We start from the raw sequence: 22,639 nt of genomic DNA on the forward strand, positions 1-22,639 counted from the left end.
TTTCTTTTTCTTTCTTTCTTTCTTTCTTTCTTTCTTTCTTTCTTTCTTTCTTTCTTTCTTTCTTTCTTTCTTTCTTTCTTTCTTCCTTCCTTCCTTCCTTCCTTCCTTCCTTCCTTCCTTCCTTCCTGCTTTTCTTTCTGCCTTTCCTTTTGGTGTTGGTACTGGGTTGAACTCAGGGATGTTCTCCCTTGGCATTTTCACTCAAGACTGCACTCTAGAGCCACAGCTCTACTTCTAGTGTTGTTTTAGTGATTAATTGTAAATAAGCATCTCACAGACTTTTCTGCCAGGGCTGGCTTTAACCTCAGTCCTCAGATTTCAGCCTCCTCAGTAGCACAGATTACAAGCCACTGGCACCTGGCTTATTTATAACTTTGTATTTAGACAGAAAATTAAAACTAATAAGAGCTTAGAATTGCACAACGAACTATGTATTTTCCATCTAAATTCACCAATCCTTAGCATTTTCTTCATTTTTATGACCCCTTGAGAGGAAGTTGCCATCACTGTGCCCTTTGGTCGCTAAGCATTTCTCTCTATTTCTAGAACCAGACATTTCTTACATAGCCACAGTTTTGTGATCCAATTCAGCAGGTGTCACAGTGATACAGCACTATCAATGAACAGTTCATGTTCAATGTTTGCCAGTTAGCTATCTCATCTGTACCTATGCCCTGTCTCTCTAGTCTACTAAAATCGAAAACAATTCCTTAGTGTCTCTGTCTCTCCCTTTTTTGCTTTTTTGGTGCTGGTCCTAGGGCTTGAACGTAAGACCTGGAGCTTGTTCCTAAGCTTTTTTGTTCAAGGCAAGTGTTCTACCACTAAGCCACTGCTTTTCTAGTGGAGGTAAAAGTTTCTCAGACTCTCCTGCCCAGGCTGGATTTGAATTGCGGGCCTCAGATCCTGAGATCTCCTGTGTAGCTAGGATTACAGATGTGGGCCACCAGTACCTGGCTCCTCAGTCTGCCTTTGTTTTTATTGTTTCCTGTAAGGCTGACATATTTGAAGGATACTGAACAAATATGTACCAGTATCTCTCCATTTGGGCTTGGTAGGTGGTTCTTCACAGATAAATTTTTCTTCGTGGTTTGCATTCATGTCTCAGTCCTAGAAATGCTAACATTAAACACTTGATTAAGCATTTGTCACCTTACTTCGAAGGATCCAGCAGTGCGTGAGATTCTTTCAGCAGTTCTGGCAAAGATCACTTCCCCTTTCTAGACATTGAAAGACTGTAATACAAGCCACAATGTAGTCCTCCATCTAGGCCAATTTCTACTCAACTTTCAAACCTTAGTTTAAAAGTCACTTCCTCATGGGCTGGGAAGGTAGCTCAGTAATAGAGCGCTTGTCTTGTATGCATGAGGCCCTGGCTCAGCACCACATAAGCAGAAAAAGCCAGAAGTGGTGCTGTGGCTCAACTGGTAGAACGCTAATCTTGAGCTGAAGAGCTGAGGGACAGCACCCAGGCCCAGAGTTCAAGCCCCATGACCGACAAAAAAAAAAAAAGTTACTTCCTCAGAGAGGCAACATGTTATGGCTACCCCGACATTGTCCCCTTCATAAAACCATTGAGCAAAATAAGTCTTGGAGCCAAAAACTATTCTAATTCATCAAGCATTTATCCTAGGATCTAGCACAATGTCTGCCACAATGCAGGTGGTAATTAAACACAGCATAAAAAAAGCCCCACAGTCAAGTAATTTTGCAATAGTTTCCTTAAACCTCTCTCTCATTCATAAGAATGTTTGTTTGTAATATCAGGGCCCACACAGATTTTTTTATGGCTGCACTGCCCAGTATAGGAGGCTATGTTCAGCCATTTTCAAGATCTGGCCCCTTGGCATTTTGTGGTTTTCTCTTAACCTTCTAACTTTTCAAATTAAGAATCTTAAGATTAAAAAGAGGTATTAGAGGGGGCTTCAGAGCACATCTTATCCAATTGCCTTATTTAATAGTTAAGGAACTAGATTCAGGAAATCTGGAGAAGGAGATTGCCCAATGCCAATGGATTTTAGGGTCAAGCTAAGACTTCACACTTATAATTCAAATGAGGATTCAAACAAGACTAGGGCTCCTTGGAAACACACTAGGCAGACTCTTCTGTGGGGTTAGCCCTTCTCTGCTTTTCCCTTTTGACATCCAGGTCTGGAGGCAATGGCTCTCCACTCTAGGCTTTCAGAAGGACTTGTTCAACTAGTTGGGAGTCTCATTTCAAGTTCATAGCAGTCATGTCATAACTCTTCTTATCTCTAAGACATAGACATCTATAAGACATAGATGATGAAACTGAAACTCAGAAAGGTCAAATAACTTACTCCGGGTCACATATATGGAAAGTAGCAGAGAAGAAGTTTGAACCCAGGACTCTGAGCTCGGGACCATGATCTTAACCCTCTATTGTCCTTCCTCCTTATCTACAAAGTGAGGGCATGTACTGAGTATCATTTAGTAAAAGTCATTTCTGATTGAACAGCAGGCCTTAAGAACTTAGGCTTTGAGGTCAGATTTGGGTGGGAATTGTTACTTTCTAAGATTATGGCCTTGGTAAATCATTTAGCTGGTCTGTTTTATTTCCTAAGCTTATTTCCTTATTTCCTAAAATAGTGATAATAGTAACTTCACAATGTTATAAAACATTGAACAAGAGAATAATTTCTGATTTATGTTTTCCTCACCCATTGTAATGGCTCCCATTAGCAATTCCTAACACTTATTGCTATTTTGTGATTGTTGTTGTTATTGAGTCTTTTCTAAGTGAAAAATGCAGTATCAGATCTGTGTTAAATGTACTTTTGGGGATTTTTTGGTTTAGATTCTGCTTATGGAAAAACAATGAGCAAAAGCTTTTATAGACTTGACATTATGGGACTGAGGATCTTAGGCAAGTCCTCTATTCTGAAAGATTCAAGCTAACAGTTTGCTGAGCCTCTCTGCTCACAGATGGCATTGATGCTTCCTGTTCAATTTCCACAGTTGGGTGAGGCAGCCACACCTCCTGACTTCCCTGGAAGCTTCAGTTGGGGGGCTGAAGGGGTGTAGGGGAGAGGCTCTTCCTGGCTGTGACTCAGTCAGGGAGGTGAAGTCATTGAAGGTTGTGAGCCCTGTGTATTTGGCATTTGCATGCTGTTTGCTCTGTCTTCCTGAAGAAATCTTAATTCTTGGCTGTAAGCAGGACACTCCCTGCTGATAAGCAGTAACTGGAAATTGCTGTTTGTCAATTATGTTGGACATTACCATAGAAGAAAGAAAGGGAGGCTTGGACTGGAGTCTGAATTGTCCCTGAACTCACACCTAGTCATACTTTTAGCCATCAGTGCCTTCAAAACCCTGGGAAATGGTTACAATCACTGTACTGTTGAAATGTGAAATGGTAAACAGAATTTTCAGGGCCCATCTTTATAAATTCCTACCTAACCTTGGGGTCTCCTGAGAAGACTTGGAGTCAGGATTGCCAGATGTAATATGAGATGCCTGGCTAAGTTTAAACTTTAGATAAACAAAGGATAATATTGAACTTAAAAAAAAAGTCCTAGGATTGGAATATATATATAATATATATATATATATATATATACACACACACACACACACACACACATATATATGTGTGTATATATATATATATATATATATATATATATATATATATATATATATATATATACATATATGTTAAAAATGTCCTGTGCAATATTTAGGGCATAGTTAAAGCTGAAAGAAGCATTTATTATTTACCTGAAATTCAAATTTAATTGTACATCCTGTATTTTTCTTTTTGTTTGTTTTTGTTTTGAGACCCTACTTGATTTGTAGCCTAGGCTGGCCTTGAACTCAGGATTCTCCTGCCTCCTCTTGAGTTACAGTTATGAGCTGTGGCGGAACCTGCAACTGCTATTGTGCCTGGCTATATCCTGCATTTTCACTTATTAAATCAGGAACACCTACTTGTCATTTGAAATTTTCATGCATTTTTAATCCTTAACCTTTTCTTCTGTACCTATCAGTACTATTCACTACCTGTTCTTGGCACTAGTATCTGGGGCAGAGTGGGTACTTGTTGCAGGGGACTGAGTGAATGAACTAGTGACAGCCCTTCTCTAGAACCTTCAGTGGCCAACACATTCCCTTCTGCAGACTGAACAGGAGAGGACAGGCATTCTAGAGATTCTCCAGGCCAGTTTGCTCTATCATCCTTCCCTTCCAGAAGATCTGTGTCCCAAAGGGGACCAAAGGGGGAACTGAGACTGGTAAGATTTCACTGATGTACTTGCGAAGCTTCTGAAGCCAGTCAGAAGACATGCTCCTCCTTCTCTGGGGCCCTGGTTATTGCCTCTTCCATAGGGGTCTGATTCACATAATAGTGTAAATTGAGGGTTCGCATTTTACATGACACTCCACCAATTCTTTGAGATCCCAATAGAACACTCTCATGTTACTGGTCTGGGCATGTCCATTGTCTGATACACAGCCACAGATAAAATATTATAAATTAATGAATCAATGAATAGACAAATACCTCAATGAATGAATGAATGAAGCTGTTGTACAAGTAAAAATTTCCAGGTTTAATAAAAGAAAATACAGGATGCAGCTGAATACAGGGCACAGTAGATGTGATATATATAGTTCACGTCTGTAACTCAAGAGACTGAGGCAGGAAGATTGTGAGTTCAAGACTAGACTAAGGGGCTGGGAAGATGGCTCAGTGGTAGAGCGCATGCCTTGCATGCATGAGGCCCTGGGTTCGATTCCTCAGCACCACATAAGCAAAAAGAAAAAAGCCAGAAGTGGCGCTGTGGCTCAAGTAGTAGAGTGCTAGCCTTGATCTGAAGAGCTGAGGGACAGCGCCCAGGCCCAGTGTTCAGGCCCCATGACCGGACCCCCCCCCAAAAAAAAAAACAACAAAAAAGCAAACAAACAAAAAGGTTAGACTAAGTCACCTATGGAGAAGGGTCTCAACAGAAACAGAGACAAACAAAAAAGAAAAATACAGAATATCCAATTAAATTTGCCACTTACCAGCAGGAAGTTGTCTATAAATGAGGAAGAAGATAGTTCTGTTCACATCAGCTCTGTTAATATATGTAAGTTGTCTGGCTCAGGGCCCAGTATGTCATTATTGTTCAATAAATAGTAGCTCTCATCTTGGGGTACAGTAGAGCTTGGCACTGTAAATGTTTGAAAAGAGGAACCACGCTATCAGGAATAGCAGGCAGTATTGCATGCACCTTAAATCTAACCTCCCAGACCCTGCTGGATGTGACCCTTGTCCCTCTTTCTCTGTGAGCTTCAGCGACACTGACGTTGCTGTTCTTCACATCTGCTAAATTCATTCCCACCTCCTCACCTTTGCTTCTTTGTGCCCTCTGCTAGGTATGTACTTCCCATTCCTAGCTCCTTCACTCCTTCTGCTCTTAGCTCTGCATTGTGGCCCAAGGGCAAAACTTCCTGACCACCATGACTAACTTAAAGAAGTTTCCTCACAGTCCCCTCCGTACTTTCTATGGCATTACTGTAGTAATTACAGCTACAGGGAGGATGCTTCCAGGTTTGCTTACATTCTTGCTGTCTCCCTCATTTGCATGTGAAGTGACCACTAAGAAGTCCGTGGATCTTGTTCTCTGTGATTGCTCCCAGGTTCAGAACAGTCCCTAACCCATAAGAGGCTCGCTAAATGTTACCTGAATGAGTGACTTTAGTCTTTCCTTAGGTGGCCCTCTGATTCTTGGGCTTTAAAGTTAATGGTTTGAGTAAAGAGTTCTATAGCTTCTACATCCCTCCCCCCTTTTTGTACCAGTACCAGGGCTTGAAGGCCGGTCTGTCCCTTAACTGGCACTCTATTATTTGAGCCACAGATCCACTTTTGGTTTTTTTGGTGGTTAATTGGAGAGAAATGTCTCACATACTTTTTCTGCCCAGGCTGGCTTCAAACCTCAATCATCAGGTCTCAGCCATTTGGTTAGTTCAGATTATAGGTGTGAGCCCCTAGCGCCTGGCTTTCCTCTACTTCTGATCCTCTGAGGTTCCATGCAGTGTGGTTCATTGCACTGAAAACACAGGGGTGAGGGAGACTCTAGGAGTATCAGGCCATCCTCAGTTGGATTGCTTATGAGGGAGTTCTGGATCTGAAAACTTAGTAAGAGAGAAGGTTCTGGTAGATTTAGAAATATCTGCCTCAGTGGTGGATAAGGCCAATTATTTGCTTGTCCTGATGGAGATGAGCATTGAAGAAGGGAACTGACTGTATGAAATGAATCTGAGCATGACCCACCCCAACCTGAGCGCAGGAACAGATCAGTGTCCTTAGAGAATGACACAGAAAACACTTCTCGCTTAATGCTTCTTTAGAGACTTTGCTTAATCCTTACATGTTAATTCCGGTAGAGAACAACAGGCTTCTCTAATTCCTTTACCCTTCACCTGGTTTGAAATGAGTTTCTTGACAACAGTGCTATTGCCTTTTTACCGAATCCCCTGAACTGCAGAACATTACCTTTGAAATTTCTGAATTGTGGGAAAGATTCTGAAGCCTCAGTTCTTTGACACATCCATTTTCAGAACAGTATATACAGTGTGCCTTTAGGCTGGCTTGTCTCCCAGGTGATGTGGGCAGTCAGCATACTTGCTGTGGTCCCCAGAAACAGAAAGGGAGATTCTTTGAATGTAGCATGACAATTGAGACTCTGTCTTCTTACTCAGAGTATCCTGGCCTCCCAGGCTCCTTTTGGAGTGAAAAAGAGAGTATGCTCCTTTGTATTGTCACATCTTTCAGCCAAACCTTTATGTCCTGAATCACTGTTGGTTTTTGTTTTTGTTTTTGCCAGGATGGGAGGGGGGTAGGAAAAGGCTTGAACTTAGGTCCTTGGCTCTGTCCCTTAGCATTTTGGCTCAAAGTTAGCACTCTACCATTTGAGCCATACCTCTACTCCTGGCTTTCTTGGTGGTTCATTGAAGGTAGAATCTCATGGACTTTCCTGCTCAGGCAGATCTCAGTCTCTTGAGTAGCTTGGATTACGGACAAGAGCCACCAGTATCTGGCATCTATGTTTATTTCTTTTGCATCTCTTCAAGGAAGGAAGGATTTACTTTGGTCCATGGTTTCAGAGGCTTTCCTACATGTTCACTTGGCTCCATGCTTCTGGGCAGTACATGAGGGCAGTAGGGCCTTGTATTCTATCTGGGTGCTCAAAGTATGGGAATGGGACCCACTTTCAGAGTGAATCGTCCCTTTCCAGTTAATCCTTATAGAACCACCTAGAGGTGTACTTTACCAATCTCTCTTCTGCATCTCAATCTAGTCAAGTTGATAATCAAGATTAACCATCACAATTCCTGTTAATGATTGGTAGTGAATACCTTTAATCCTAGCACTAGGGAGTCTGAGGCAGAAAGACAGAAAGTTTGAGAGCAGCCTGGACTATATAACAAAAACTAGCTTAAAAACCAGGGAAGAAAGTAAGTAAATAAGAAGGGAAGGAAGGAAGAGAGGAAGGAAAGAAGGAGAAGGAAAGAAGGGAGAGAAAAGAAAGGTAAGATGAAAATAACAGATCTTTTTTACATGTGTGTTGGTCCTGCTCTGTTCCTGAGCTTTTATGCTCAAGGCTAGCATGCTACCACTTGACCCACAGTTCCACTTCTGGCTTTTTGTGGTTAATTGGAGATAAAGGTCTCATAGACTTTCCTGCTCAAGCTGGCTTTAAATGGAAATTCTCAGATCTCAGCCTCTTGAGTAGCTAGGATTATAAGTGTGAGCCACTGGCACCCCGTTCTAATAGATCATTTTGTTCAATGACCAGGACCCTGGTCTCACCGTAGGCTTCTATGAGAGACAAAAAAGCTGAGAATAGGATTTACAGTCATATACTCCCAGGTGAAGTGGTTCATACCTCGAGTACTAGTTGCCTATAATCTCAGAGGCACAGATAGGAAGACTGCTGTCTAGGCTGGCTCAAGCAAGAAGTACGAGATTCTATCTGAAAAGTAACTAAAGTCAAAAGGGCTGGAGTTTTAGCTCCAGTGGTAGAACACTTGTCTGGCAGGTGAAAGGCCCTGAGTTCAAACCCCAATATTACCAACTCTTCCTCTTTCTCTTTCTTACACACACACACACACACACACACAATATTGACAATATTAACAATAGTAACCTTGAGTTATAGTTCCTCCTTCTGTAGGATAGGCTATTGGTACACATCTCAGAGGTTCCTGGGAGGATTAATATGAAAGGAGGCAGGTAAAATGCCAAGCACAATGCCTGCTATCAGCGATCATGATCACTCACACCAACTCCCTCTTATCTTTGGACTTCATTGTCACAAGCTCATCAAAGCCTACCAAACCTTCCTCTCCAGTCAATTCCACCCTCACCTCCCTGCTCCCTCTGTGATTCCCACAGCACTTTGCCTATCCCCTCTCTTCCACCCTTAGGGTTCCCTCAAAAGCCTTCTTCTTCCACTGGATTTTGGAGGCTTCCAAGAAAGAAATGATCTGTGGATGCCTTGCTCTTGGTGAAGATGAGAGAGAGAGAGAGAGAGAGAGAGAGAGGTCCCCATTTCCTGATGGGCAAGGGACTCTAAGCTAGTTAATTGTCCTTGCTCTTCATTTGCCAACCCTTGCTTGTCTCTGTCTCCCGTCAGGATGACCATTTCTGTGACTTTGTGGACAACCTCACTGACTACCAGACCAAAAACATCTTGGCTTGCCCCATAATGAATGGGAAGGATGTGGTAGCTGTAATCATGGCTGTGAATAAAGTAGATGCGCCCCACTTCACAAAGGCTGATGAAGAGGTAAGATTGACTTAGAACCTGTTGGGGTGGTCTTGCTAACACATTCTCCTAACTTATGGAATCCCTCCAAACTTGCTATTTGGCCCATCTGTAAGGCAAAAGGCTCATCTGGGACTCTCTGAGGGAGGCAAGATAGGATAATTGTCCTGACATTGGGTTTTAGAGCCAGAAATGAAGGTACAGCTTTTCAGGCTCTTACAATATCTTGCTGTTCGATTTCTCTGAATCTGTTTTCTTACCTTTGTATTAAGGGTGACTTGATAATATCTGCCCAAGAGTTACTTGTGATACCCACATACTATACATAACTGAATTACCACAGGAACATTAAGTTCAGTAAATACTAGCTTTATTTATTTTATTTTACTTTTTTGGTGGCAGTATTAGAGCTTGAACTCAGGCTTCAAGTGACATTTTGTTCAACTTTTTCTACTCATAACAGGCCCTCTACAAATTGAGCCACTCCTCTGATTCTGGTTTTTTGCTGGTTAATAGAAGATAAGAGTCTCATGGATTTGTCTGTCCAGGCTGCCTTCAAACTGAGATCCTCAGAATTTAGCCTCCTGGGTAGTTAGGATTATAGGCATGAGCCACTAGCCCCGACCTGTCCTTTTTTATTTTTCTTAAAAAACATTAAAACATCCTGTTAATACATCACCATTCTAGATTCTGTGAGTTTCCACTCATAAGGCAACATTTTATGAGTTTATAGTTTCTGATTCCTCTACTCAAGCTGTCTCTGATGAAGCTTATGAAATATTCAGACATCTGCTGAGGGTAGAGTGGCCGGAGAAGAGAATTCTGATCAGCTCTCCCTGTGCGGTTTGATTTGTAGGTTCTTCTCAAGTACCTCAATTTTTTAAATCTAATCATGAAGGTCTTCCATCTGAGTTACCTGCACAACTGTGAAACTCGACGTGGCCAGGTAAGCATCTTAGCCCATGGGATGTCTTATTCTAGCTTGGCTGTGGGCAGGGCTGGCAGGAGAGGTAGAAATGAAGGTGCCTGGGGACCACTGTCCAGTCACTGACTAACATCCTCAGTCTTATAAGGTACTGGGTAAATGTTTATAATGCCATCCCAGGGGTCATATGCATATATTTTCAAATCAAACAGCTTGCATTCAAATCCCTGCTCATTAAGTCTTAGATCATGGGCATGTCAGGGAGTGTCTTCAGTTTTGGTCTTCCCATTTGACACAGGGGGAGAATTTATGGAACCATCAGTAATACCAATAATAAATGAGATGATGTTTGTAGGGCAATTGGGTTCAATTATATTTGTTTTTTGTTGTGCTGGGGATCAAACCCAGGACCTTGTGTATGCTAGGCAAGAGGTTCTCTCCCCCCTGTGGAGGTCTCTTCTCCACTGAGCTGTATCTCCAGTCCCTTGCTGTTATTGTAGTTACTCACTGTGTATGAGGTAAAAGAAGTGGAAAGAGTTGGACCCAATATAAACTGGCCAATTTTGCTGCCCCTTACTTAACCTCAGTTTCTCCAGCTATAAAATGGGTGTAAAGTTGATCTGTTTCTCTGGATTGTGGCGACAATGAAGTGAAGTAAACTAGAGAACTTCATAGACCTATTGTTCTCTAGCTAAGGGAAGCACTCCTTTGTGCTTCAAAAACTCAATATGTTTTTGTATATCTTCAGATACTATTGTGGTCTGGGAGCAAAGTCTTCGAAGAGCTCACGGACATTGAGAGACAGTTCCACAAAGCCCTGTACACAGTCCGCGCCTTCCTCAACTGTGACAGATACTCCGTGGGTCTCTTAGACATGACCAAGCAGAAGGTGAGAAGACTTCAGGGCCAGACATTTCCAAGAGAAGGTTGAATAAACACTAAGTGGATTACAGAGTATGGTCACATTTTCATTTGCACAGGGAGGAGGCTGGATGAATTTGGAAAGTGGTGAATAGTTCTATACAGGACTTTAGTGGAAAGAAGCAAAGAAAAAGTCAATATAGGGCCTTGGGTGAATAGGAACAACCCTAAGTCATTTGGAAAAGAAAGCAGAATGAGGAGAAGGCTGGTGGTGAAGGTAGAGTGTAAATTTTTCCAGGTGCTGATGGCTCATGCCTATAATCCTAGTGGTTCAGAGGCTGAAATCCAAGATCATGATTTGAAGCCAGCCCAAGTAGAAAAGCTTGTGAGACTCATATTTCTAATTAACTAGCAAAAATGCAAACAAACAAACAAAAAAACTGAAGCAGAGGTATGGCTCATGGGGGAGAGTGCCAGCCTTGAGCAGATAAAGTTAAGGGAGAGTACCTGGGCCTTTAGTTCAAGCTCCATTACCTGCAAACACACAAAAAAATGAGAAAAGAAAGAGAGAAAGAGGGAGAGGAAGGAAGGGAGGAAGGAAGGAGGGAAGGAAAGAAGGAAGGAAGGAAGGAGGGAAGGAGGGAAGGAGGAAGGAGGGAAGGAAAGAAGGAAGGAAGGAGGGAAGGAAGGAAGGAAGGAAAGAGAGAAGGAGGGAAGGAGGGAAGAAAAGAAGGAATGAAGGAAGGAAGGAGGGAAGGAGGGAAGGAAAGAAGGAATGAAGGAAGGAAGGAGGGAAGGAGGGAAGGAGGGAAGCGGGGAAGGAGGGAAGGAAGGAAGGAGGAAGGAAGGAAGGAAGGAGAAAGAAGAAGTTTCTATTCAAAGTCTATGTTAATAAACTGCTAGCTTTGCTGGGAGCAGGTGGCTCATGCCTGTAATCCTAGCTACTCAGAAGGCTGAGATCTGAGGATTGCAGTTCAAAACCAGCCTGGACAGGAATGTCTGTGAGACTCTTCTTTTCAATTAACCACCAGAAAACCGGAAGTGGCGCTATGGCTCAAATGGTAGAGAGTTAGCTTTGAGCTGAAGAGCTCAGGGACAGTGCCCAGGCCCAGAATTCAAGCACCACAACTGACAAACAAGAACAAACCAAAAGTTGCCAACTTCAAGAATCCTCAGGAAAATGTACTGATAGTTGGAAATGCCCCTTGCTTACCATATGTATAGCCAAGGATTCAATGGAAGTGGAGACACATACTTTACCTGGTCCCTCCAAATGCTCAGGGGCCAAATTTATACCCAGTGTGACTGGCTGAAAAGGACTTGGGTCAATGTGGCACTAAGCAATCAACTCTCCCATTCCTCTTTCCTTACCTGTCCTCTGCCTTGTAACGTTAACCAAGTTCGCTTTGGATTAGAGATTCAGAGTTATCTAGATTTATCTTTTCCTAAAGATCCAAAGTCCAGGGCTGGTCATTTTCATGCCTTATGATGAGTATGGTTCACAGACCAATGTGGGGCTGAATGCTTCACAGAAGGTAGGGCTGAAAAAGACCTGAGACTAGCCCAAAGCCTCCCAAATTTGGCAGTTCATTAGAATATTCTGAGAATATTCTAAAGTGTGTCCTGGGACACACTTTATGATAATCAGCATTTTTAAATTTAATGTTTTAGACACATTGCTCATGTCAGTATACATAGATTATATTTGATAAGCCATTGTGTTGAAACATAGGTACAGAAAGAAGCATTTTGTTTAGGTGCATATTATAGTTATGTTACTTGAGTTCAGAGAATTAACACAGAATGAATATTCCCGTGTGTCCATCAAAAGTCAGAAGCAGACCATTTCACCCTCTCCAGCAACCCCACAGCCTCTGTATGGAGGACAACCATCGTCACACCTTTAGCACCGTGTTAGTTTTGCCTGTTTGGAGATGTATGTAAATAGACTCATACAACACACTCTCTGTATCTAGCTTCTTTTGCCCCGTATTTTGTTTGTAAGATTCGTCTTCATTTCTCTATATGGTATTAGTTCATTTGGGTTTCATTCTTGTGAAGTGATCCACAATGAATTTATTAACTTCTACTGTTGATGGATATTTGAGTTTTCAGATTGGAACTGTTAGGAATATTGCTATTATGAAAATTTTCAACATGTCTTTTACTATATATTTGTATCAATTTCTTTCTTTTTTCTTTTTCCTCTTTCCTTTCCTTCCTTCTTTCATTCTTTCTTTTCTGTTTATTGAAACAGGGTCTCCCTATGTAGTCCAGGCTGGTCTTGAACTTGTGATCTTCATACCTCCTTCCCAAGCACTGGGACTATGACTACATTACCATGTCCAGCAATTGCTCCTATTTCTGTAGGGTATTTCCTAGAAGTAAAAAATTTTGAACAATAGTTTTAGTAGTCCTTGTCCATCTGATTTGCAAAATTAATGGGCCATTTTACACTCCAACCAGCAATGTATAGGGGTTTCCTTACCAACATTTGGTATTGCTCTTTTCTGTGTGCCAATCCTGGGGCTTGAACTTCGGGCTCCATGCTGTCCCTGAGCTTTTGTGCTCAAGGCTGGTGGACTTTCAGCCACAGCACCATTTTCAGATTTTTGGTAGTTAACTGGAGATGAGACTCACAGATTTCCCTGCCTGAGCTGGCTTTGAACTGCAATCCTTAGATCTCAGCCTCCTAAGTAGCTAAGATAATAGGCATGAACCACCAGTACCCAGCTGGTATTGCTATTTTTATTAGCCTCTCCCATGCTGATAAGTATGTGGTGTTAACCCTTTTGTATTAACATGACTGTACTTTTTTCGCCTGTTTATTGACCATTTGGATATCTTTTCTTGTGAAGTGATTGTCTAAATCCTCCTCCCTTTTAAAATCAAATTATCTTTTTTTCTCTTAGTGATTTGTAGAGTACTTTACAAATTCTGGACCTAAGTCTTCTGTTGAAATTTCAGATATATACACTTCTCTCATTTTGTGTTTTTGTTGTCTTAATGAAATAAAAGAACATAATTTCTGAATTGTAATGTAGGTAAATTTATCCATTCCTTTTCATGGTGATTGGTTTTGTGCATGTGTGTGACGGTACTGGGGTTGAAGGACCTTGTGTTCCCACTTCACTTCTTCCATCATGACTGGTTCTCTATCACTTGAGCCGCACCTCCACTTCCAGCTTTTTGCTGGTTAACTGGAAGGAAGAATCTCTCAGATTTGTTTGCTGGGCTAACTTTAAGCCTTGATTCTCAGATCTCAGCTTCCTTACTAGCTAGGATTATAGGTATGAGCTTCTGGTGCCTAGCATTGGTTATTGATTTTTGTGTCCTATTTGAGAATTTTTTCCTAGTTCCAAGATGATAAAGCTATTATTTACCTATACAAGTCTTATTGTAACTTGCATGTATCTCTACAGTCTACCTAATTTTTTGTGTATACTGTGGCTAGGATAAATATTAACTTTTTCATGTAGATATCCAACCTTCCCAAAGCCTTTTGTTAAGAAGTCTATCCCTTCCCATTGTTTTATTGAAAAGGCCTCCCTTTCTACCATTCCTTTATCATTAGTCAACTGTCAGTGGGTAGATTTCTAGATTCTCTACCTTACTCCATTGACATTTTTATCTTCTGCAATACCACATTCCTTTAATTTCAGCATGCTTATGATTTTGATATGCAGTTGTGAAAAGACATTTAAGTATGTTGTTATATGTTCACATTTTCAGCACATTTTACATCTCTTAACCTCTTTCCCACATTTTCTGTCTTTTCATATTTTCATGTTAAAATTTGAGTCTGTCTGCTCTACCTTCTATTAATAATCTGCTCTTCAATTATATCTAATTGGCAGTTAAAATATATACTGAATTCTTAATTTCATAATTTTTTAATGTAAAATTTATTTTATTTGCATCTATCTGTCTGTCTCTCTGTCTGTCTATCTACCCATCTACTTATTTTTGTGGTGCTAGGGATTACATTCAGGTCCTCACACATACTAGGCACTCTGCCCCTGAGCTATACCCAGACCCCCTATTTTGTATTAGATCTCTTGGGTATAATATAGTTAATGTAGAGGCTGTGTTCAAGAGCAATAATACCTATAGATGTCTTCTGTGGGCCTGTTTCTATTAACTGTCTTCCCTCAAGATTTTTTGTTAATTCTTTTCTTTCATATGCTTGGCTATATTTGCTTAAATATTACATATGTGGCTGGGCACTGGTGGTTCATACCTGGAATCCTAGCTACTTAGGAGATTGAGATCTGAGGATCACAGTTCAAAACCAGTCTGGGCAGGAAAGTCTATGAGACTCCTCTCTCCAGTTAATCACAGAAAAAGCTGGAAGTGGTGCTGTAGCTTGAGTGGTAGAGTGCCCAGACCCAGAGTTCAAGGTCCAAGACCAGCATATGTGTATGAAAAATTCCTACAAAATGGATTGATCTTTCATTTACCTGTGGCATGCAGTTGTGATAACAATGAGCACCATAATCCAGTGAGGGATTGAGTTGATATGAACCTGTTCTTCAGTGTGTGTGTGTGTGTGTGTGTGTGTGTGTGTGTGTGTGTGTGTGTTTGTGTGTGTGTGTTTGTGTATGATTGTGTGTATGAAGGTGGGTCTACCTCTGGCTCACCTTTATTCCTAGGCTATAAATTTTTGCAGGGGGTGTGGATCCCAGTTTAGGGTGTTTAGAAGCTCCTTCTTCATTTACAGACCCTGAATTCCAATTTTGTCTTTCTTGCCAATGAGTCATCTGTGAACTTTGTTCAGCATCTTTGTGACTTAGTAGACTCTGTGGTATCAGAATGTGGGTCAAAAGGAATAGCTGAATCAGATGTTAGGCTCACTGTAGGGAGGATCCCAGCTCACTCTATGATTCTAAGTCTTTATATAAGTCATAATATATGTACACACACATATGTACTCAGCTCAGATTTTATTATTATTTTACTGGGAAGATTGATCTGAAATAATATACTTACCACCCTTTATGTGGTCACAATAATTATATAATAATAATATATACTAATTATATATACTATAGAATACATATAATTACATATAATCATCATCATCATATAATAATAATAATCTACTTACCACTCTGTGGCTCATATGGATTTATTTGATTTTTGAATAAGTTGAATATATCAAAATTAAGTTATCCTTTCAACTATTGCTAGGCATTAATGTACATTTATTTTCTCACTTAAAGACAACCCTGCACTCATAATTTTGGGGTTGTTCATGCACTTAAGCAAAAAATATAGAATAGAGTTGCAAGAAGTAGAAACAAAAATATTTATAGAATAGATGTGGAATTATTCATTTGTATTTTGCTTTTTCCATATATACATTTTTTTCAAAACCTCCCTTTACAATTATTGAATTTTATATTCTTATTCATCCGGCATGAGTTTTCTTTTCAAAATGCCTACCAATTTATAATATCATATCTATTTTTTCCTATCTGAATGGGCAAAAAATAGTATTTTTCTTCCAGCTATTTTTTCACTTATTATTGGAATGATAAATACATTTGATGAAGTTGTGATATAATTTTCTTCCTTCATGGATTGCAAATACATCACTTGTTGATTCTAAAAATCAAATAGTCAATTTCTTATATATTCATAGGAGTGCTATAGTTGTTTTTTTTGTCTTTTGTTTTTTACCACAGTGACAAAATTCCTGAGCAAAACAAATTAAAAGAGGAAATATCTATTGTGGCTCAGTTTCAGAATTTTCAGCTCATCTTAGTGTGAGAGGATGGTGGAGCAGAGCAGTATGCTGCATGACAGCCGGAAACAGAGAAAGAATGACTAAACTAGCTGGCTTTCTCTTTTTCTCTTTTAGCCCTCCTGGTCTCCAGACTGTAGGATGGCACTACCCACATTCAAGAGGAACAGGTCTTCCTCCCTTAGTTAATCCTCTTTGGAAACACCCTCAGATATACCCAGGGGTGTGCTCTACTAATCTCCTGGGTGATCCTCAATCCAATCAAGTTGATAATCAAGATTCACTATGACCAGTGCTTTATGTACAATTTTATATGTAATAGAGATTATATGTCTACAAACACTTCTCCCTACTGTCGATTATATTTTAACTCTGTTTATGATATCTTTCATTATACAGGAAATTTAAAATCTTGCTTTATAGCTTCTGAGTTCTGGGTTTTATTTAGCTAAAACTTCCTTACTGCACATAGTATAAAGGTAATCTGAAATAATCTCATATGGTCTCTTGATTGATACTATTTAATCTTTTACCCTCAAATGAAGTATATGTGTGATCTAAGAGTAAATCTTTTTCTTGGTATTTCTATGAAGAAGTGTTCACTCTTTAGCCATCATTCAGCAATGTCTTAATTTTGATAAGTCACTTTATAATACACCTCATTTCTGTATAGACAAGTATTTTTTCTAGTTTTTATCTTTACAATAGCTTCACTAGTAATTCTTGGACAGTAATTCTTGAGGACCTCCGATTCTAGTACAGTTATTTATTTGCTTGGTATACTGACTGGAGTCATAAATATCTAGCCAAATATTGCTAATTCCTGCAATATACCTTTGGCATTTCGCTCAGGAAGTAGTAATGGATAACATCAGACAAATAACATATTCTTTTTTTTTATGTGCTTATATGGTAGCTTGAACTCAGGGCCTCAAGCTTGGAGCTGGCACTCTACCACTTGATTGACACTTCCAATTTGGCATTTTGTTAGTAATTTTGGAGCTACAGTCTCATGAACTTTTCCTCCTGGCTTTAAATGGCAATCCTATGATCTTAGCCCTCTAAGTAGCTAGGACTACAGGCATGAGCCAGAGGCACTCAAATGATTCCTTAATCATTTACTTTCATTTATCTTTTCTTTTCCCTCTCTTCCTCCTTTCCTTTCTTTCATCTTTCTTCTCCCCCCCTCTTTCTTTCATGTTCTATCTCCTGTTCCTTACACCCACCTTTCTAGATGGGTTCTCACTGTGTTGCCCAGACTGGTCTTGAACTCCTGAGCCCAAGTAGTCCTCTTGCCTTAGCCTTCTGAATAGGTAGGACTGTAAGTGGGCACCACTGCAGTGGATGTTTAATTTTCAGTATTGGACTTCGTGCATCCCAAGCACACACCGCCCACTAAGCTGAATCTTGGGCACTATCTAAAGGATTTCCAAGTAAACAAAGACTTCCTTCCCAGGTGCTTAATTTGCAGGACTTACCCAGGCTCAGCTCGTACCACACTATCGTGTTTGACCTCTGCTCTCTCTCTCATAACTCTCTCACAAAAATGAAAACACTATTTTGACTTAGTCATCCCTAAGACTAGCAATTAGACAGTCTGAGCAATTAAAAGTAAGCTAGGCACTTCCAATCCCTAAGAACTAAGTATCTAAGTTTTTACCTAAGCTACTGACATGAAAAATGTCATTTTAGCCCTTGAACTATACACTTTAAGTGACTTAATTATATGACATTATTAACTATTTCCTGCTTACAAATAAAATAGCTTAAGTTGGGAACTTTCCAAGAAAGCTTATTTTTTTATTTAGCTCCCAGTCTTGGAGACAGGAAGAACAAAATTGGGCATATCTACTCTGTTCCTAGTGAGGGCCTGGTGTGCTGCATCACAGCATTGGGGATATGTGTGCGAACCGTCATACAGTGACAGAGGAAGCCAGAGGGATTCAGGAAGGCAGAGGGATTCAGGAGCTAGGTTTGCTCTCATTATAGCAACCTGCTGTCTCTCAGAACTAATGAGTGTCACCCAAAACCACATTAATCCCTTCCAAGGGCTATATCTTCAATGACCTAAAGACTTCTCACTAGGGGCTGGGAAGGTGACTCAGTGGTAGAGCGCTTGCCTTGCATGCATGAGGTCCTGGGTTCGATTCCTCAGCACCACATAAGCAGGAAAAAAAAAGCTGGAAGTTGCACTGTGGCTCAAGAGCGCTAGCCTTGAGCTGAAGAGCTGAGGGACAGCGTCCAGACCCAGAGTTCAGGCCCAACATATCCAAAGCATTGTGTATGATATGTTACTTTTATCTCATTAAAGCTATGAGGGGTGATGCCTAGTTCATTGGTGGTTTTTGCCTAGCATGCTTGAGTCTCTGGGTGTCATCCTCAGTATTGCAAAGGGAACAAAAATAAAGGAAGAAAAAAGAGGGGAGAGAGGAGGGAGAGAACAGAAGTATGCTTCATTTTCTAACAAATCTCTGTGTGATGATTTCTCTTCTCTTTGGGACCATCCTCAGATGCGCTCATGTGTTTGGCCACAGGATATACCAGCCAAATATACTTTGTTCTTCTGGACTCTTCTAGCATGTATTCTCTCCTTCCATTACCATTTTGCTTCTCAGTCCATCTACCTTACCACAGTACCTGCTTATCTTCTTCATAAGCCAGTGAAGTCTTCTTAGGGCTGGGGAGTAACAAGGCATACGAGGCTGTATAAGGCCCATGAAATCATTTGGTTTGGTCCTGCTCAAGCTATCACTGGCAAGACTCAAAACTTAATACATCTAGGCCATGAATGATATCATAAATATCTAAATGGATCTTGATAGAAAAATGTCTTAGGCATCCACTGTGTCTTCTTTATCTGTGTTGTAGTGGCAAGCAGTTCAGTTTTCCCCAGAACTTCTTGTCAGTAGTCAAGAAAAAGACATAACAGGAAAAGTGGCCCAAGAGTGTGAATTTCTTGTCACTGCCTTCTGCATATCCTCTGGACGATGTCAGAATAAACAAACCATCATGAGAAAGAAGAAAAACAAGTTGGTGAGGGTTGGCATCCTCCCCACTATAACTCTGTTAGAAGCTGAATGAACTGCGAGGGGCCTGAAGGAAGGAGGTCTTACCAGCCAGGCCCAGACTTGGCCCATACACCTTGTGGCTCTATTTTCAAAGGAAGCCAACCAATGGAGAAGTAGCCAAGAGCTATGTAGGGCCCCATGGTTTCTCCTCTAAGGCTACATGACAGTACAGATCCTTTTTTAGATCTCTCCTGTTTCTTTCATCTCTGTCTTGAGCCATGTTGAATGAAAATTTAAGACAAAATCAATTTAACAAAGCCTGGCTTGAGCACAGAATGACTCATCAATAAGGCAACATTCAAGACCAGAAAGATGTCTTTTCTAGTCTGAGCTAAGGAGTTAAGTACAGAAACAACTTGAGTGGCATTGAGGGGATCTGCTGATTGGTTGAAACTCTATTTTGTTACCAAAAAAATATACCAGTAAGCCCAATTTACTTGTGGCTTAATACATGCAGTTTTGACTGGTCAAAAAATGAATAAAAGCACCAATAAAATTAATTAAAAGTAAGCTGGGCACTGATGGCTCATGCCTGTAATCCTAGCTACTCAGGAGCCTGAGATCTGAGGATCATGGTTCAACACTAGCCTGGGCAAGAAAGTCCATGAGACTGTTATCTTAACTACCAGAAAACTGGAAGTGGTGCTGTGGCTCAAGTGGTAGAGCTTTAGCCTTGAGCTGAAGAGCCAGGGACAGGGCCTAGGTCCAGAGTTCAAGTCCTGTGACCAACAAAAAAATCAAAATAAAATTCAAAATCAAAAAGATTTCAATTCATTTGTGTGCCTTCACAGCTCAGATGTGAAGGTGCAGTCAGCCTATGTTGTCAGTTGTGGTAAACCCTTATGTGACCTGCTCTTTGTGTGTGTGTGTGTGTGTGTGAGAGAGAGAGAGAGAGAGAGAGAGAGAGAGAGAGAGTGTCCCAGTTCTCGGACTTGAACTCAGGGCCTGGACTCTATCCCTGAGCTTTTTTTGCTCAAGGCTAGCATTCTACCACTTGAACCACACCTCTACTTCCAGCTTTCTTTTGATAGTTAATTGGAGATAAGAGTCTCACAAACTTTCCTGTCTGCTCTAGCTTCCTGGTGATTCTCAGATCTTAGCTTTTAGAGTAGCTAGGATTACAGGCATGAGTCACTATCACCAGGCTACTGCTCTTAATACTGTGAAAATCTTCCTCCACAAAAGCAAATAGTGCCCTTTCAAGCAAGGTAAAAGGTAAGTACTTAATTTAAATGATAAACTGAAAGTTTTAGATTTCTGCTAAAGCAGAAGTTGGACAGCATTAGGGGAAAAATTAATCTTGAGCATACATATTTTTCCCTCGGTGGTGGTCTCTTTGAGACTACATAACCAAGAATACTAAAAGTCTACTGTAACTCTTAAATTTTCTTTCTTTCTTTCTTCCTTCCTTCCTTCCTTCCTTTCTGTGATGAACATAGAACCTAGGCCTTACACGTGGAAGACAAGTGCTCTATTACTGAGTTACATTCCCAACCCAGGTGTTTGTTTATATACTAAATTAGGTTGCAGTTTGTTCATAAGACCTCAACTTGCTATACAAAACTCAAATTATAGAGACAGCGTCAGGCTAATGGTCCCATGAGTATTGATTTAGTAGCTGCTTGAATTAGAGAAGTCAGCTTTTCTTATTGGACCTAGATGACTGTTAGGTTTGAGACTGCTGTATCTGCTTTCATTCTAATTTGGGAAACAAATTTTTCCTATCAAAAGCCATAAAGAATCTGTAATTAAATTACAATTTCATTCCAGTCACCTACAGTAAATGAGTTTTTAATGGTTTCATCATACTTGGTTAAAGAATGGAGTCACATGAATTTTTTACTTTTTTCTGTTTTCACTGATCACTTTATAAAGATAACTTTTCAATTCGTACCCCTATACATCTGTAACATCATTATCAATAAATTTGGCTTACCACGTCATGTACTTACCATGTTTCCTTTCATGATCTTTAACACTGAAGGTACCCCAGCTCAGCCTCCATGTTTTGGTTACTGGTTCATCAATATTTTACAGGATTGATGTGATTATCCTCTAATTCTAATGAGTCTCTGATCTTATATTCTTAGGTCTCAGTGAGCTTTTCTCACCTTCAAAATTCATTGAGAGGTGACTCATGGTTGAATTTCTTTTCTCAATCTCTTTTACTTTCAAAACATGTAAATCTATTTTTTTTTTCACATCTAGGAGTTTTTTGATGTGTGGCCAGTTCTGATGGGTGAGGCTCCTCCCTATTCTGGTCCCAGGACTCCAGATGGACGGGTAAGTCTCTCTTTGACCTTTTCAATATGAATAAATGTTTAATGAAATTCAAGTGCAAGAAATAATAAGATCTTTTTTTCTTACATTAATCTTCTCTGCATTAGTTTTTTTGAGTTATAATAATTCATCACAATTACCAAGGCCTATCATTTACAAAATGTTTTCAACATCTTGCTGGAGTTCATAGTAACCTGAAGAATAGACAAAGCAGAGATTAATATCCTCATTTCACATATGAATAAAGTTTCCAAGAAAGGTCAAAAACTCTGTGTAAGATTTATCCATCAAGAGGTGAAAACAATTTGAACTAAAAAGAACCATTATATTTAATTTAGAGTGCTCAAACTAATAACCAGGAAATCATTTCCAACCAACAGACATGCTTCTTTGACTGCATTAGTTTAATATTTTTGTTTGTACTTTTAAAAATGGAATTGTCAACTAACAATAAATATTTGGATTCTGTTTATTTCAGAAAGATGGCAGGTCAATCAAAATCATACCTACTATTCAACAGGGCAAGTTGGATTGATGCTAAGTAACAGCTGTCCTTTCAGAACTAAGACAGAGCTCCTATCCTCACATTAATGTATCTATCTGGCTGTCTAGACATTTGAGTTTCTGACATCTGGTCTCATCTGGTGGTCTTATTGCAAAAATGAGGCAATTATTATTATTATTGTTATTATTAATTATTGCCTGTCCTGGGGCTTGAATTCAGGTCCAGGGCACTGTCCCTTAGCCTCTTTGTCCTCAAGGCTAGTGCTCTACCACTTGAGCCACAGTGCCAATAGTGAGTAGTTTATTGGAGATAAGAGTTTCAGACTTGAGCTGGGAAGGTGGCTCAGTGGTAGAGCACTTGCCTTGCATGCCTGAGGCCCTGGGTTGGATTCCTCAGCACCACATAAGCAAAAAGAAAAAAGCTGGAAGTGGTGCTGTGGCTCAAGTGGTAGAGCACTAGCCTTGAGCTGAAGAGCTGAGGGAC

General features: G+C 40.2%; 1 protein-coding gene across 2 annotated transcripts in view; it reads left to right on the forward strand.

Annotated features, from left to right (window-relative positions):
- The window catches only part of Pde6a (phosphodiesterase 6A, cGMP-specific, rod, alpha), a 75,528-nt gene that overhangs the window by 1,308 nt on the left and 51,581 nt on the right, over positions 1 to 22,639 (forward strand). For both annotated transcript variants that reach the window (XM_013025524.1, XM_013025525.1), the window contains exons 2-5: positions 8,640 to 8,792; positions 9,628 to 9,717; positions 10,445 to 10,585; positions 21,580 to 21,654. In XM_013025524.1, the coding sequence (XP_012880978.1) occupies positions 8,640 to 8,792; positions 9,628 to 9,717; positions 10,445 to 10,585; positions 21,580 to 21,654 (459 nt within the window). The remainder of the gene's footprint in view (positions 1 to 8,639; positions 8,793 to 9,627; positions 9,718 to 10,444; positions 10,586 to 21,579; positions 21,655 to 22,639) is intronic.

Source organism: Dipodomys ordii, unplaced genomic scaffold, assembly GCF_000151885.1.
Source record: "Dipodomys ordii isolate 6190 unplaced genomic scaffold, Dord_2.0 Scaffold85, whole genome shotgun sequence".
Classification (NCBI taxonomy): Eukaryota; Metazoa; Chordata; class Mammalia; order Rodentia; family Heteromyidae; genus Dipodomys; species Dipodomys ordii.